The 18,401-nt window shown below is 36.4% G+C and overlaps 1 protein-coding gene across 1 annotated transcript in view; it reads right to left on the bottom strand.

Annotated features, from left to right (window-relative positions):
• LOC129721222 (high-affinity choline transporter 1) overlaps positions 1 to 18,401 on the bottom strand; it is a 56,090-nt gene that overhangs the window by 15,770 nt on the left and 21,919 nt on the right. The window contains exons 3-7 of the mRNA XM_055673536.1: positions 4,219 to 4,326; positions 3,705 to 4,159; positions 3,518 to 3,647; positions 3,137 to 3,458; positions 1,478 to 1,520 (exon numbers count right to left, since the gene is read on the bottom strand). Of these exons, the coding sequence (XP_055529511.1) occupies positions 1,478 to 1,520; positions 3,137 to 3,458; positions 3,518 to 3,647; positions 3,705 to 4,159; positions 4,219 to 4,326 (1,058 nt within the window). The remainder of the gene's footprint in view (positions 1 to 1,477; positions 1,521 to 3,136; positions 3,459 to 3,517; positions 3,648 to 3,704; positions 4,160 to 4,218; positions 4,327 to 18,401) is intronic.

Here is an 18,401-nt window from a genome sequence, read left to right as displayed (position 1 = left end):
TAACATTCATATTATTTGCAAAAACCACGTCAAGCTTTAATTCAATGATCGTCTTTGGTTAACTCTCTGAAAACTATCTTTCAAATTCATTTCATTCATAATTGAAATTGGACTTATGATGGTATACGATTTGTGAGTGACTGGCCAAATATGTATAGAGTAATAGTTTGTATAACAAAGGTTTCTGCACCATTAGGTGGATTAATTCAGGTTTTTTCTTATTGTTTCTATACTTTTCCAAGTTTTCACACATTTTTTATTTTTTTTATTTTACTCTTCTATCCCGATCATTGGTTGGTTTTGCTTTTAAGAATTTTCATTTTTCTCTCTTTTTCTTCATTTAAGCTTTATTTCATTAACCCTCTAATGCCCAAGTTGATTTTCAGACGGACTTCGAAAAAATCACTATGAAACCTTATAAACATTTTTAAAGTATTGATTGAAGCTTTTTAGAGGTTTAACTGAAGACCGTCATAAGGCGACACTGGGTACTAGAGAATTAATATCTATATTTTCTCGTCCAATCAAATTTAACCGTTTTTTTTTTAATTTTTTATCTGTTTTACCTTACCCAATATCTGTCATCCCAGTTTTTTATTTTTTCTGGCGTTGTTTTTGGATTTTTTCCAAAATTTTTCATTTACGTGGAACGTAAGGTTGTTTTTATCTTATTTTTGCATTGTTTTGCTGCTTTTACTTATTTAGTACTTTATTTTTTGTATTCTATCATTTCTGTTGTCTTTTTAATTTTGCTCTACTTATCTTAGACGGAATAAATTTTGTTGTTATTTTTTCGCTAAAATTACAATAAAATACCTTCATTTTGACTACTTGACATGTTTTTTAAATCAAATCAACTCCAAGATAGAGAAAAATTATTTGTTCCGGAACCTTGATGAGATTAATTTTTTAAGCCCACATTTTGGCCTCCTAACCTTGAATCACAAGACTTTGACTCCCAATAAGAAAACTTATTTGCTTGGCATTTTGATTTTCTAGAAATTATATCAATTTCGTTCTGAACATCAATATGCATTATTTGTAAACGCTGAGACTGGGCAAAGATCTTTTTCGAAGAAACTGATTTACAGTAGGTTGTGTATGACTATGAAAAATGAATTAAGAAATGAATTAGTTTCGAGTTTAATACCAAAACACTGAAAGAATTGAGTGTTGATTGTATTTTTGATAACTTTTCAGTCAAGAAACTTCGAAACAATGTGTTCCAAATATCATGAAGTCATCAAAGACGAATGAAGGTTTTAAATGCGTTTGACTTAAAAGCTGTTTTGTTTTCTTTTTGTGCCCTTACACAAGACTTGGCTCCCACAATACGACCGCCAATTGTTGCAAGGTATTATCGACAGCCAACAGTGAGTGAAGAAATCATAACGATCTCATTTTTCACTGCGTTCATCAGTATCAATATAAATTTAGCTTTTATCGAGAAAGAAGCGAATACAAACCGGTAACTTACCTGTGGAAACAGAATACAATACACCAGATCGGAGCACATTGACCTATGGACGGAAAAATGAAAGAAAGAAACAAGTATTTTTACACGTAGAAATAAGCTGTTTTCAAACAGTACTAAAGTTAGAGCTGAAAAGCTTATATTTCTCCCTTCGAGCATGACAGACTGAAAACATGTTCAGATAATTCATGAGAAGAATCGCCAACAGTTATTTTCACTCGCTTGTCCTTGTTATTCGAATTTGTATACCATGCTGATGTCTGCGTTAGGGAAACCTATGTTTGACCCTGAAAATTTGCCTCACTCTTGACCACGTAATAAGAAAATTATTATACACATTTTGGCTATATACCGACAGTTTGATTAATACATTTCGTCACATCCCAGCAAACCAGAAGTCGTATACCTAAGGAAGTTAGTTCTAAGTCGTTCAAATGTGCATATCAAGTTTGAAATTGCATAACATGTAACATTAAATTTGTTTATATCGTATAAAATTCAAATCCTATAAAACGCAATATTAGGTTATATATGAAGCCTTTGAACGTGTCATATAAAATTGTAAAATGCGTCATTCGTCTAAGTCGTATAGAATACAAATTAAAGTTTCAAATGAGGCAATTTAAGATAGCCTGTGTAGTTATACAAAATCGTAACCAATTTTTTTTACAATGTACGTATATGACCTCCAGATTTGTACACATAGGCGCATTTCATGCATCTTATATGGTCATTTTTTACCAAATAAGGATTCACTTAACAGAGTTGAGCGCGAGTTATATGAACCAATTTGTTTGCTGGGATGCTAATATTAGTCGACACAAAATACACCCCACCCTTTCTCAAAAGTTTTTTCTCTCAGTTGCATTTAAACTGGAAACAGGATTGAAACTTAGTTTTTGTTTGGAAAAACATATTGTAAAACAAAGTTATAAATTTTTGCATCAGCTTGAGTGTCTAAAAAGGTTGCTGGGCACACTTCAGCTAGATTGGATTCCATGTTTCATGGATTCGAGAAACAGATTGTAAGCTATTATCTTACCCTGATAGTTTTCTTACTGTTTTTGTTTTCCTTATCCTTACGGATAGAGCATCATTTTTTATCTAGCGTCCCACATCAATTTTACCAACCGTGAAACAATACAATCTATTTACCATGTTTACCCATTGTTATAAAAAACCTTTACCAAGCGAAAATCAAATAAAAAACTTCATTAAATCCAACAGCTCATCCGACACCGGATTCAGCCATGAGCCTGTTGTTTGTTCCCTTTAAGTTCATGTACACCGCCTACGATCAATCTATCGTCGCTATCCTGGTGTGATGGTAGGCATCGTAAAGCTTAATGACCAGTAACGTGCCAACACGTATGGCGACTGCTCCCACGCAAAAAGTGTCTACAACCGGTTGGGTGACGGTTACGGATCAAAATCACCGCCAGCCGAGCGTCATCCGTTCGCAATTCCCCTCGTTTCCGATTCGTCCTGTCTCCATTAGCCCAGATAGGAATTTATGTCGTTCCTAATGGAGGCGGAAGCTAAAATTTCATGCTGGTTGCAGTGTGCAGCACTTACAATCATATGAGCGGCATTGTTTTCCGGCAGAATTTCTTCCCACATCTTTTGATAAACCTAAGAACTATAGAAGATAATTTCACTCACCACAAGCCGTAGATAGACGGTATCGTCAGTGCCATTATGGTAGACAGGATGCCTACAACCAGGATTGAAATCCGCATCACCCAAATAATTTCCATTTCCGAAGCACGCTGTCTAAAGATGAGCCGATAGACGTTGCGGGCAAACATCGACGAGGCGGATAATACTGACGAATCGGCCGATGACATGACAGCCGCCGAGACGGCCCCTAGGCCGAAGAAGGAAACAAAATCCGGTGTCAGGTACTGCAGCACCATCGGCAGGATCATACTGGTTTCCTGTGCAGTTAAAGGCCAAGGCCCCTTGTAGTCGGTTTCATTCCATGCTGGTAAATAAATTTAAAAGAATGTAATTACGATGGTTCAAAGTTATGAAAATACTTACGAGTTGCCTTTGCGATTGCTCCGATTAAAACCGGAGGGATTGCCATCAGAATACAGCCAAATGCTGCCACGTACGACAGTATTTGTGCACGTCCCGCTGTTTTGCTGGACAAAACTCGTTGAAAATAGACCTGCAAGTTACGAACGCTCAGTCATGGACGGTCAAACGAAAACGTAGAAGAACTTACCTGCCACGGAATGCCTCCGAAAATCAGCAGCAAACCGTAATCGGCATAGTACCAGTGATAGCCTTCACCAATTTCACCGATCCAGTCGACGTCCATCGACGAAAGGCTCTTGACGTGATCGTTTGTCCAGGCAAACGGAATGCACATCCACAAACCAATGAAGATACAGAACAACTGTATAACGTCGGTATATGCTACCGAATACAGCCCTCCGAAGAGGGTGTAGAACACCGCGATGCACGCGGACAGGATGACCGAGGTCTCCTGTTCCATGTCGATAATAACCGACAAGGTGGCACCAAGTGCGGCCAGGATACCGGCAGCCCAGAACACTTCACCGCATAGCGCCGGTAAAAACAGCAATCCACCCATGCGTTCACCAAAGCTGTCTTGCAGTGGGTCAAGCATAGTGATATAACCTTGCTTCCGCATCGGATTGGCAAAGAAAATTCCACCTGGCGTGAGTGTTTCCAGATTAGTAACGATAGCTTGGTTACACTTTACGCATACTTACCAAATACTAAACTTAGAGCATACCCGAACGGGGCCTGACACCAAACCAAACCGGATGTGTAGATTGCTTCCGCAGTGCCGTTGATGTAGCCTCCGCCGACCCATGTTGCTGAAAGAAAATAAATTATTAGGATTTCAAAAAATTTAAACAATTTCAAGAAAAAAAATCTGAATGTTCAATTTTCAAATTTGACATCCATCAAGAAGGTTTTGTTGTGAACAAAAAAGATCTGTCAAGAAGGTCAGAATTCCGAAGCTTTTACACTTGATGTTACTAAATGAAAAAAAAAACTAATAAATTCAACTTTGATTGAGATGATTATTTAAATAAATATACAAAAAATAGGCAGCACAATCTAGGTCTGGCAAAATACGAGTACCAAAAATGGTTAAAAATTATCAATATCAACAATTCTACAAAAATCAACAATTCAACTAATCACGATGATAATAAACAAAACATAAACTAAAACCAAACCAAACCAAGCACGATAAGCAAAAAGTACTGGAAAAATGGAATAATCAATCCTTAAAACACTGGAATAATACGAACACATTTCAGCTCTATGTCCGCTAGTTAGATGCGTCTTATTAAATACTACGCTGCGTCACGACTGACAGGGCACTGTAGAACGATCAAAAAGTTGTTGCTAATTTAAAAGTAGATCAAATTTTCGAGGTTTAGCTGGCCAGAAAGGCTGTTTTTAAATGTTACCTTTTTCAAGCACAGTGATTTTTCTTAGTTAAGCTTAGCTTGATTGATTGCACATAGGTAAAATAATGTTGATCACAGTTTTTGCAGCTTTGGCAACAGTGTGCGCCGGCCACGTCCTTGCAATCAGGTGGGAAAAGGGAAGGGATGTTTTTTTTTGTATGGACCCCACTGCGACCAGTAGTTGTTTGATCTATTGTGGCATTGTTCGGACGTTTTTGCTGTTTGCACATTTCTGTTTTTTTACCATTTTGCAAGGCTACTTATTGAGAAGTAACCTGCTCCATGTTATAGTGCTTTTTGTCTTCTCCTTCAGACTTAGTAACCTACTACCTTCCTTATCGACCTTATCATATCCTCCTGTTGGCTATCACTCTAAAAGCATATAACGTGCTATAGTTTATGATATTATCGAAGCTTTAGATCGGTGGTTATTAAGTCTGGAGCGAAGTTATAGTGCTTTTTGTCTTCTCATTCAGATTTAGTAACCTACTTTCTTCCTTATCGATTCTATCATATCCTCCTGCAAGCTATCACTTTAACAGCGTAGACGTGCTATAGTCTATGATATTATCGAAGCTTTAGACGAGAGGTTATTAAATCTGGAGAGAAGATTTTGAGTGGAAGAGCCTGAGAATAAACCCATACTTAAAGTCCTTTTTGCGAACGAATGGTTTGGTTCTACTAAGATTCGAACCTAACATCATTCGCTTGTCAAAGCGGACTCTGTTAGCGTGGGATGTTAGCGTGATCTTTGCTGATTGGAGACCGTGATAATTTCTGCATCTCCATATAAATAACAGGAAGGAGATTTTTCGTTAGTAGGAAAGAGTACGTTGGTTCAAAATTCACCTTGATAAGTGATGCGATCACACCGTTTGCTCAAAAAATGGACAAAATTGCCGATTTTTCGTGGGTTTATTTTCACACGCATTGACGAAACTGCCCATGCAGCATCAATCATAGTAACCCATGTATCAGCAGAAAAAAATGACAGCTATATCAATCGAACTGGTGATGGCGAAAACAGTGAAGCTACTCCGTTCAAAAATGCGCGCGTTCAAAGAAAAGTACCTCGCCGCGTCGAAAACGGACATCGTGCGGTACTTTTTGGACACCGGATACGCCCGTTTCGGCATATACAACATCTTGGTACTATTGGTCAACATTCACAGCATCGAAAGAAAGCCTGGTTCCGGACGACCCTGAACGACAAAGAGTAAAATGTAAGACCGAGGGAAAAGTGGCTACATCGCTGGACGTACATGTCAGGAAACAGCAATATAGCAGCGGTAGTAGCTGAGTAAGACGGTCAAATCGATTTTCCAGGTAATCGCGACGTGACGGTAGAAGACGAGACCTATCTCACCTTGGATGGCAACGATTGACAGGGCACTTCGTATTTTACATTCTTTTCATGTGATCTTGGCACTATTTGACAACAGTCAAAGCATCGAAAGAAAGCCCAATTTCGGTCGGCCGACGACTCCGAGCGACAAGAAGCTTCAAAGGATGCTGAAGAGGAAGACAGAGAAAAAAGTGGCTAACATTGCTGCGTGCGCCTGGCCGGCAAACACGCTATTTCAAAATACCATACCGATGAAAAGTACCGTGGAATGGAGTGAAATTGCCCACCTGGAAATTCGTGATAAAAAATACTAATCAAAAGATACTGATCTTACAAAACTAGGCAATTTTTTACGAGTCCTAAAATGCAACTTTTTAAAAATTCACATACCTGAAAAAAGCACATTTCCAATAGAATATATGGATTTCAGGGGTGATCAATTTCACCCAGATTTATCTCATATTACTTTATAGAATTCTCGAATTTATTTCATGAAGTAGACGACAAAAATTTTACCAATAGCCATAGAGATTTTCTAGAGCACATGCCAGTTCTTGTTTTAAATATATACTATTTTGGGAAAAATGTACATGAAGCTAGTTAATTGGAAAATATTACAAAAATTGATCAATTTTACCCCGTTCCATGGTATGTGTTTTGGCCAGATAAAATATCATCGAATTATGTCAACAAAAAAACCTAAATTAATCCACCTATGGGTGCAGAAACCTTTGTTATACTAACTATAATTGTTAGGCTATTAGTTAGCTTATTAGGCTGCCTTTTATCGCATATCAGTCCCATCTTCGTTTTCATCAAGTTGAGAAAACAGCACGCAAAGGTATTTTTCGTGCTTAAGTTATTTCAACTGTTGAGCGTGGTTTATTCCCATATTTTCGGCATGATATAATGAGATAGACATTTACCATAACTTCTTTATAAGAACGACAAGAATGTACGTGGGACTGGTATGCGATTATAGGTAGTAGACCAGTAAATCACAAATCGTATAGCAACGTAAATCCAATTTCAATTATGAATAAAATGAATTCAAAAGATAATTTCCAGAAGGTGAACCAAAGACGATCTTTGAACTATAGCTTGACGTGGTTTTCGCAAATATTATGGATGTTATCACTGGAGTATATGAGTCTTATTTTTTTATTCGAGAACCAATTTTCAAATGCTGGATAGAAGCAACATATTTTGTTTAAATAAACAGAAACAGTAAATAGTAAGAGATAACAAAGATGCTGATTTCATACTAGAACAGCAAAAATGTATGTTAGTACAAGGCAGTTCTAATTTTTTAATTCCCCATAATCCAGGTTTGAATACCACATTCGCATTTATTTTCAGAAATCGCAGGACCTAGAATTATGAATCAGCATCAAGTCTTTTTTACGAATTGAAGGAAACTTCTACTAACCTCAGATCAGCATTACAAAGAAAAAAATATAACCATTGACGAAAGTTGTCAATTCAATTCTATCTCAAATGCATAATCTGAAAATGAAGGTTTTCGCGACATTTGAGAGATTTGGATTTTACGAGTGTAGACGAGAACATTATTCTTTTCGAAGGCCTAGGCTGTACGATAAAATCCGAAATAAAGACTTCATAAAACTTCCTGCGATAACGAGAAATGGAATAACATATTTGCACTTTGTCTTAAATTAGAAACCAATATTTATATCTTATATGAGCGTAGTGTATCATATCATAGGAATAAGTGACTTTCCACCTGCGCGCACTAGTAAACGTGTATAGCCATGTTTCATCCAAACTACAAATGATCGCATCTCGATGTTCACAATTTTTTAAATTCTTGGTCACGAGTTAAAAGTATATTTAGAACCTAATATTAAACATCAAATAAAAGTTCAACTGAAAAATTTTCCAGCTATTCAAAACGTAGCATTGCAAACAAAACAGCGATTTTTTTATGTTTTTTCTGCATCTGCAATATCTGCATCGCTAATTGTGTTACATTTGCACACTGTGGGATCAGGTTTTGCTTCAATGCTCCCCGGAAGCTGTAAAAGCTTCCTATTTTTCGCAAATCTCGGTTCAACGTACAATTGATTATATATTTTAAAGAAAGTGTGGACGGAAGCTTCGCAAGCAAGAAAAGAAGCTGAGTAAGCATTGGAATTTGCTCTAAAATTAATTTGTTTACACCAGTTAAGACGCACTACGAAAAGTGTAAAAATTATGCAAAGTTGTCGATGATTGTTGCTTTCCTTTGAGAAATGCATAGCGATACGAAAAAAGAGGGATAGAGAAAAAGGAAAAGCATGGAGAGAAATTATCCAGAAAGTAAATTATCCCATGTCTAAAATATACTTTGGTCAAAACTCTACAGTTCAAGCAACCAATAAAAAATCGCACTCAGTATGAATTTCAAAGAGCTCCGGGGCTTTCATTTGAACATGCGAACATCAAAATCGGAATATGCGTACTGTAAAAAGTGTTTTTTTTGTTATTTTTTTTTGTTCGATTTGGATATACTACAACACTACAACATATTTACACATCTATACATACAGGCACACATTCACATACATACAGAAATTGTTCAGTTCGTCGATCTGAGTCGATTGGTATACAACACATGGCCTTCCGTGTCATTCATTTTACCTTAAAAGTTAAATGTCTCATATAAAAAATACTCTTTGATCAATAATTCAAAATCTAAGCCACTAATCGAAAATCCACTCGGTAGCATTCTGGGGGAGAGCAGTAGCTTTCGTTTGCGTATAAGATCATCAAAATCGGATATTGCGTTCTGTAAGAAAGGTACGCTAGTTTTTTGCGACACATACATACAGACAACATACATACACACACACACACACACATACATACACACGAACAGACATTGCTCAGTTCGTCGAGCTGAGTCGAATGGTATATACGATTCGGCCCTCCAGATCTTGGATCTATTTTGCGTTTTTGGACCGATTTTATAACCTTTGTTTAGCATAACAAAGGTAAAACAGAAACGTTTCTGAACAACAACTCTCGATTCCATTTGTGCCTCAATTACGCAACTCGAAAAATCTACCTCAATGTCATCGAATCGAAGAATTCTTTGTGATTTTGATATATTTTTTGTTAGTTCATAATAAATGTATCTTCATGAGAAAAGAAATAGTTTTTATTTAAGTTCATCCACCTCTTTGCCTTTCTCCTAGAAAGGTATAGCAATCACTGGAGAAACCAAAGTTATAAAAGTGCTCCGAAGGGTCGAATCTCGTATATCAATCGACTTAGTTCGACGAGCTGAGCATTTTCTGTATGTGTGTGTATGGGTGTGTGTGTATGTATGTAACGGTCTCCCAATCTCACTCAATTTTCTCAGAGATGGCTGGACCGATTTCAATGAAACTAATTGCAAATGAAAGGTCTAGTTGCCCCATAAAACCCTATTGAATTTTATTGCAATCGGATTTTTAGTTTCGAGGTTATGTATCAAAATGTGAAAATCACAAAACTTCATTATCTCAGAAACTACACAACAGATTTGAAATAAATTGGTATCAAAAGAACCAGCTTGTTTTTTGAACCATTTGTAAAATAATTTTATAAGGATCGGACATGTGGTTCAAAAGTTATGCAAAGAAACGTGCATCAAAGACGGTTTAAACTCACTCACTTTCCTCAGAGATGACTTGACCGATTTTCACAAAATTAGTATCAAATGAAAGGTCTTATTGCCTCCACTGAAAATATATTTTAGTTTATTCCACGAAAACGTATGTTTTATATACAAAACCTTTTGTTATTTTCTGCAACGAAACCAATGCGTAATAAATATGAAGGTACTTTCGTCAGAACTGTCAAAACTGTTACAGATTTATATTCGTATACGTAACGAAAGGTTTTAAAAATAAACGCAATCAATCGTACAAACAAAGGCTGCATAATGTAAATAGTACGAAAAATTAGTAAGCTCACGCAAGTAATTCGTACTAAGAACGCCGCATTATGTAAATAGTACGAAAAATTAATAAGTTTACGCAAATAATTCGTACAAAGAACGCTGCATAATGTAAATAGTAATAAAAATTAGTAAGCTCACGCAAATAATTCGTACACAGAACGCTGCATAATGTAAATAGTACGAAAAATTAGTATCATACGAAAGTAAAAATAAAAGAGAGAAAGATTGTTCATCATCGGTTTTTGCCACAACGCGATTCTAGTTCTATCGATTGCGAGAGAGCGACGACGCGCGCCTTCCCAACTTAACTCCAGAGACGTACAAATGTTCACGAAAGTTATTTCAATACGAAACCTGAGCTGAGCGGAGGTTATATGTATCGCGGCGGTTCTATCGATGCGAGAGTGAAGTTGTTTCAGAAACGTATAAATGTTCTCTACCTCATCGTGGAAAAGCAACGGATTCGGACCAAGTGTGAGAGAGAAGGACTGGAACTCACGACCATCTGCTTATCAAAGCGGACTCTGTAACCATGTGGCTACCAGCTCTGTTTATACGAAATCAAAAATCACAGAACACCCTCAAGTAATTACTCGTTGTTATCCACGTTCATACGAAAGTACATTCGTGAATTGGACAAATTATGCGTAAGTTGCAATTCTATTCGATAACTTGCAATTCGAATGTTCTATAAAATCAACAAAAGTGCTGTACACTCTACGAAATCCATGTTTACGGATTGTGCGTGAGTGGAATAACGAAAAAATATTTGCAATGTGGTATATCTTTAATGAGTATTAAATATGAGGGTACATACTTTCGTCAGAACTGTCAAAATGGTTGCAGATCTCTATTCGTATACGTAACGAAAGGTTCAAGAAATGAACGCAATCAATCGTACAAACAAACGCTGCATAATGTAAATAGTACGAAAAATTAGTAAGCTTACGCAATAACATGTACATTATACGAAATCAAAAATAACAGAACACGAAAATTTCGTTCAAGTAAAAACTCGTGCTCCCGTTTTTTTTTGTTCGTTGTTATCCACGTTCGTATGAAAGTACATTCGTGAATTGTACAAATTATGCGTAAAGTTGCAATTCTATTCGATAACTTGCAGTACGAATGTTCTATACATCCAGCAAAAGTGCTGTACAATATACGAATTGCATGTTTACGAAATGTGCGTGCAGAGAATAACGAAAAAATATTTTCAGTGTCATAAGACCCTATTGAATATTATTGTAATTGGATTTTAACTTTGTCCGTTCTGTATGGAAATGTGAAATCAGGCTGTGAAAAGAAACATGTTTCTAAGACTGCTTGAACTCATCCACTTTTCTCAGAGATGGATGGACCGATTTTCACGAAATAAGTTGCAATAGAAAGGTCTAGTTGCCTGATAAGACCCTATTGAATTTTATTATTTAACTTTGTCTGTTATGTATCAATGTAAAAGTTATGAAACTCCATTATCTCAGAAACTAAACAACCGATTGGAACAAAACCGGTATTGATTTGTTTTGCAATCGGACTATTACTTTGCCTGTTATGTTTAAAAATGTGAAATCCAGCTATGAAAAGTAAAATATTTACAACTCACTCACTTTTCTCAGAGATGGCTGAACCGATTTTCACAAAATTTGTGTCAAATAAGAGTTCCAGCTGCCTCATAACACCCTATTGAATTTAACTGTAATCGGACTGTAAGTCATCTCTCAAACTTACAAATAACAAACTTCATAACAATTTGATATGTGGCTCAAAAGTTATGGAAAGAAAAAAAATTCGAAGACTTTTCAAAACTATACCTGCTTTGATCGATATATGTAGCCTCAACATAATTTAAAAGTGGTATCGTACTATTTGAACGTTCCAAGTTCATTGATTCCTTGCGATGTGTCTTACAATCCAAAATGTTGCCTAAAGTCTATTATGGAACATATTGGTTACCTCTAAAAACATTCACCTGCCAAATTTGGTTCCATTTGGTTGGTTAGCTCTCGAGATGTGCAGAAATTTGTGTTTCATTTGTATGGAGCCCCTCCCTTCCAGAAAAGGGAGGGGTATCGAACCATCATGGACATATTTGTTACCCCTAAAAACATTTACATGCTAAATTTGGTTCCATTCACTCGGTTAGTTCTCGAGATGTGCAGAAATTTGTGTCTATTTGTATGGCACACCCACCCTTCCAAAAATAGGAGGGGTGTCAAAACATTCTGGACATATTTGTTACCACTGAAAACATTTACCGGCCAAATTTGGTTCCATTTAGTTGACTAGTTCTCGAGATGTGCAGAAATTTGTGTTTCGTTTGTATGGAACCCGTCATTTCCAGAAAAGGGAGGGGCGTTCAACTATTCTGGACATATTTGTTACCTCTTAAAACATCTACATGCCAAATTCAGTTTAATGTGCTTGGTTTGTTCTTGAGTTGTGTAGAAATTTATGTTTCATTTGTATGGGACCCCTCCCTTCCAGAAGAGACAGAGGTCTCAAACTACCATAGGAACCTTTATCAGCACCAAAAACCTCTACGTACAAATTTTCACGTCGATCGGTTCGGTAGTTTTCGAGCCTATGTGGATCAGACAGACAGACAGACAGACCGGACTGCATTTTCATATGTATAGATAGATTACAACATCAATATTTTAGAACCTAAAGAGTAAATATACATCCATTGGATTGAAGCGTTCATATAAATCTATTTTTACAAATAAAAGATTCAATGAGAAAGGCTGGGTCTGACCGCTAGGTGGATCAGTTTAGGTTTTTGACAGTAGTAGAAAAAATCCAAATTCTTAGTTGTCACCCGTTAAAGAAACTTTCAGCTTCAAGCTGGTTCGCCTCTAGCCAACAATGTTGTCGTAAAAACTGAGAAGGAATTTAAAAATAAAACAAAGAAAAAACTCAAAGACATGTCCGCCATAGTGAATGTTCCGGTTAACTGCCGGAAGGCTGCTAATATAAAAACCTTCCATTGGAAACTTATCGAACTCAATTATCTGTCTCAGTTTTTCCATCTTCATCCGAAAAAGTCCATTTTAAATGCAAACGTTATGAGCGATTAAAGTATTTAAAATTTTTTAATATTCCCATTCCCATTTGGTGGTCCCCGTAGTTCTGTGGTTAGCGATGTCGGTCGGCGGTTGTGATATCGGGTTCGATTCTCGATCAGGCCGAGGATCTTTTCAAGCTGGAAATTTTCTTGACTCAGCACTGGGGCACGGTGTATCGAACTGTTGTACTGTTGAAAATTACTAAGCTTGTTTAAACGCCGGTTTCGACCTCTGCTTGGTAGCTTAATGCTTGCTTTCCCTAGCACAGTCGTCAGAACTATATGCCTAGTAAACCAGGAATGCACTATTTGGACTATATTAGAATCTAATTCTGTTCAAACCAATCATTGCACTAGTGGATAGCCATTATTAGGACGGTCCTAACTAAGCAGCAGTGGGTAGCAGCAATTGCACACTTGTATTGTTGCATTCGGGAGTGTTCGTGAATTCTTCGAATGTTAATCCACGCACACAGAAAATATTACCCAGCGAACACGTAAAACAACGTAAATTTATGTAAACCAGAATGATTTCACTGGTTCAGGTAAAAAACGCATGAAAATTGGTTAAAACAACGCAACAGCTCAGCTTTTGATACTGATGATTTCAGGGCTAGTAGCGAACTTGGAGCAAAATAATAGTGACTTTAGTGATTTTTTTCATTAAAATAGTGACCAAATAGAGACTAAATAGTGACCAAATAGTGACCAAAAATATACAAAAGAGGGTTTTGAAATTTATTGTTGAACCATAAATGAATTAAATTTTATCTGAAATTTATGTCTTTAGAACATAGGATGTGCAATGATTTGTTCTCATAGAAAATAACTAAAATCTGTATCATAATTTCACATTCAAATGGTTGTATTTAGTTCTTGATGTGCGATGTAACAAATCCGGAAAGTCGTAGTAAAACGATTTTTGGTCAGTGACTGCCCTTGCACAATATTCAAACATCTCAAATCATGTGAAGCTAGGCGAGATTTAGTTTATTAAACCATCGAAAAAATAGGAAACATTCTCTTTGGGGAATCGTTGAAAATTCTGTCGGCCACGATCTGCAAGGATGCCGCAAGTCGTAAAATTGTGACTGTTATGAAGAAGCGTGTCCGGCGAAATGATAACGTTCAGTTTGTAATCCCCACCCATCTGAGTATAACTATTGAATCGGTCCACAATATTTTGGCCGATTCTTTTAGAAAAAGAGGCTCGATAGAGTGAAAACGATACTTTCACAACTCGCTGTTCGCGAGTTCACTGTTTCTGATGAGAAACTATTTGGCCTGGAGTGTGACTGGTTACACAAAACAATCGAATGTGGGCAGCAGCAAGAGACAACATTTCAGAGTTCTAAAGGAAAGTTACTCGATTGCAGAGTACAGCTTTAGTGATGGTCTCGGGAGCAATTTGCAAGCGAGTAAACTTCCTCTGATTTTCATTTACAAAGACGCCGAATTTAATGCTGTTTATTATAAAACGGTAGTTTTGAAAAAAAAAAGTTACCCCGTGTCTTCGAAAACTCTTCAGAGCTAATCACTATATGTTCTAACAAGACGGTGCATCAGCGCATACTGTGAACTTGACTCAAGGTTGGTATAGGGACAATTCAAGGGACTTTTTGAATAGGAATAAATTGCTGTAAGTTCACCTGATCTCAACTCAATAAACTTTTTTTTACAAAATCTCCAACTTGTAAAGCGGTTAAAACGGTTATCCAGAAAATCTGGGAATCCGTGACGCCTGTGACAGCTTCGAAAAGCGTTTGAAGTTGGTTAAGCTAACTAAGGGAGGGGTTTTTCAAAATATATTAAAAATAGCGTTGTTCGATCCGAAAATCTGCAAAAACAATACTAAGCCTGTTGGTGTCGCAACGTCGACTGTCGAGCCTGATACACTTCTGGTTCAATCAACAAGAGACATCAGCCGCACCCATCACCTGACAAAAGGATCGCCAGAAACGTTATCGCTATCGCAAGCGTCAAAAACAAAAGGAAACAGTCATTAGACAATAGTCGCTAGTGAACTTACGTTGAACTTAATGCTAATAGTTAAAATTTCTCTTTTTTCTTACATTTAGGTATTATAAAAATTGATATAAAAATTTTGCATTTCAGAAATAGTGGAAACATAAAATGCCGCTAACCTAAATTAGTTATTTGACTTACACGTGAGGTGAAACTTTAATCTAACTATGCTTAAGATATGATGAATTAAATTCAATCTTTCAATTTACTACATGCCAAGGTAAAATAATTAAGATATAGGATATCGCTATTGAGATCGGGTTGCGCGATAGCGAAGAGCTTTTACTGTAAGTAGCATTAAACATTGTTTGCTCTCAGTTAAATTTCATGCTGTAATAATTTTAGGAATTTGTAATTCTTCAAATAAAAGTCTTCACAAACCGGGAAGCTTTTCTCGCTATCGCCAACAAAGCCTGTTTGTCCCATCAATGATTTTCCACGCATATTTAACCCGCTTGACATTTTCTAATCAAATTCGTCCCACTAAACACTCGTTTGTTTGATCTGGAGCATGGGACAAATTTGCGTAGAACGGTTTATCATTATGGAGTTTCGACATGGTATCTGGTAAACACCGGTAGGTTCGTATGATTGAAAGCAAAATCCTACGAATTGAGACCTCAACACGACTATGCACAATATAAGCTCGAAATTTTCGAATCCACTTCAACCAGGAGGAACAGTTGATTTGAGACAAGCAAATTAAACTACAAACGTAATTTCACGCACAACACTGGTTTAAGACGCGAGTAGCTTGTAAAATAAACCTTTACATTCCTTTGCAGCTCTTAGACAATTCGTTCGTAACTATTCTGCACTGTTCACTTCGATGAGGAATTTGAAAACATAGCCTGGCATGAAACTTCTATGATGGAAAAGTGAACAAAAATGCCTTACAAACCGAACTGTCCAAATATTCTGTAAATGAGAAGCATGCTTTCTAAAGTATGTTGCAATACAACAATAGTTAATTTATACATTTAAAGCTAAAAAAGTGACTTTAGTGACCATTTTGTCGTCAAATAGTGACTTTAGTGACTTTTTAGCGTAAATAGTGACTTTTTAGTGCTGTTTTAGTGTTTTAGCTCAAAATAGTGACAAAGTCACTTAAAAAGTAACTCGCTACTATCCCTGTGATTTCAAGGTGTTCAATTCTACCTAAATGATGACTCCCGTGCAGGTACTCAAAAGTAGGTAAATCACTTTTACCTTAAAAGTACCTTCTCGCACAGAAGGACTGATTAACTTCAAAAGTACGATAAACTATCTTCTCAATGTTTATAACTTTCATCTAACACTAATTATTAGTGTAAATCTTAGGAAATAATGTGGTGGCTCTGGAAAGATTCAAAATGGCAACTGGGGTCGACTTACGGCCTATTAATATAAACCCCGGTTCCGGCGACACTCATATGAGCTAGTATTAATGTGATAGATTACTCTAGAATACAAACATGCTAGTAATGTACCAAACAACCTTATGTAATTCTACGTCGACCTTGCGGTCGAGGCTTTGCATATAGCCCTTCTGTTATTATCTCCAAAAAAGCGCATCATCGATAGTTTTCTAGTCGTTTTCGGAAGCAAATGGTAGCAAAGTAATCATACAAAAAGCTTTCATTTGTTTTGATCATAATACAACTGTTTCTGTGCCTAAAATGCAGTTTATTGCTTTGCCTATAAGTTTTAGACTAACGGAACATAAAATCTTTCAAATAAATGCTCCATTATAATGCGGCGTTTGACAAAAAACAATTCCGAGAATTACTCCGAAAAAAACTCAAAAAGGAATCAACATATCAAAACTATAAAACATAGAAAATTTGAGAAAAAAAACTAAACCTTTTAAAAAAATATAAATACGAATCTGGTAATGTTAAAGTTGGGTATGAGTCACCACCGCAAATCATTTTGTTGGTCTTAAGCGATAAACAAATAAAAAAAAATCAATTAAAATATTAGAAAATAAGAAAAAAAAACAAATTTAAAAAATTTAAATAAAAGTAAAATAAGAATAAAGAAAACCTAAAAATAAATTGAAGGCAAATTTTAGCAATGCGGCGTCATTCATAAATTACGTTACGCTCATAGGTGGGAAGGAGTACCTTCGAGCGTTGTGAATTGTTAAATAGGGGAGAGGAGGAGGTAAGATCAGTGTAACGTTACGTAATTCTTATACGGGGTCAAAAAATTGTTTTTTTTTGCGTTACGTAATTTGTCACCCAATTGAAAGAGTTCATTTCTCTTTTCTTTCAATAAGCGGTTTCAGTACTGGGCGATATACGTCCATTAAATGGTTTCTGGAACGCTTAAAAATGGCATCTAAAGTCGATTTTTGGTCTCTGGTATAACCACGATTGCGAAAATAACCATGTTATATGGTATTTGATCAGTGGAGAAACTCATTTTAACTGCCTCACTTGAAGGTATGTGGTCGTCCTTAAAAGAACAGTTGGGTTTACTCCCTTAGTCAATTATGACTTCATTGCCGTTTTCTTCAGGATCAGAACAGCATGAATAATCGACAGAATACCTCTCACAGTTACACCATTCACAATTTTTCGCACTTTGGTGGACGCACAGCTAATTTTTCAAACGATTGTTGTGAAAAAGAAGGAAATCTGCGGAAAACTGACTGAGTTTCAAGCATTTGAAAGTGAACAATTTTCGTAACGCTGTCGATGTTTTCGGTTTTTCAATTTGTACCCCTATATATGTTGCCGTAAAACGTAATTCTACGTCAGAAATATTTGAGATTTTTGAAAATATAGTAAGATGAATGATAATCGAAAATGGAGGGGAGCTCTAAAGCCGCAAGGTTACAGCGTCAGGCAGTCGTGGGTTCGGTTTTTAGTAGAATATGACTATTTGGTTATCAAAGGACTTTTAACATGGGTTTGTTCTCAGGCTCTCCAGCACATACCCTTTCTTCAAGCTGAATTCTACAGTACTTCTTTTGACTCTTACTAACAAAAATAAATGAATAAATAAAAAATAACAAGTCTGAACATCGTATAATAGTTCTCTTGGAGAATTGTTATTAGGCGATATTAGTATAGGTTCGGTATAGTAGAGCAGTAAGTTTG

This window comes from Wyeomyia smithii, chromosome 1, assembly GCF_029784165.1.
Source record: "Wyeomyia smithii strain HCP4-BCI-WySm-NY-G18 chromosome 1, ASM2978416v1, whole genome shotgun sequence".
Lineage (NCBI taxonomy): Eukaryota > Metazoa > Arthropoda > Insecta > Diptera > Culicidae > Wyeomyia > Wyeomyia smithii.
The sequence above is the reverse complement of the archived record's forward strand: the minus strand, read 5'-3'. Positions and strand labels throughout refer to the sequence as shown.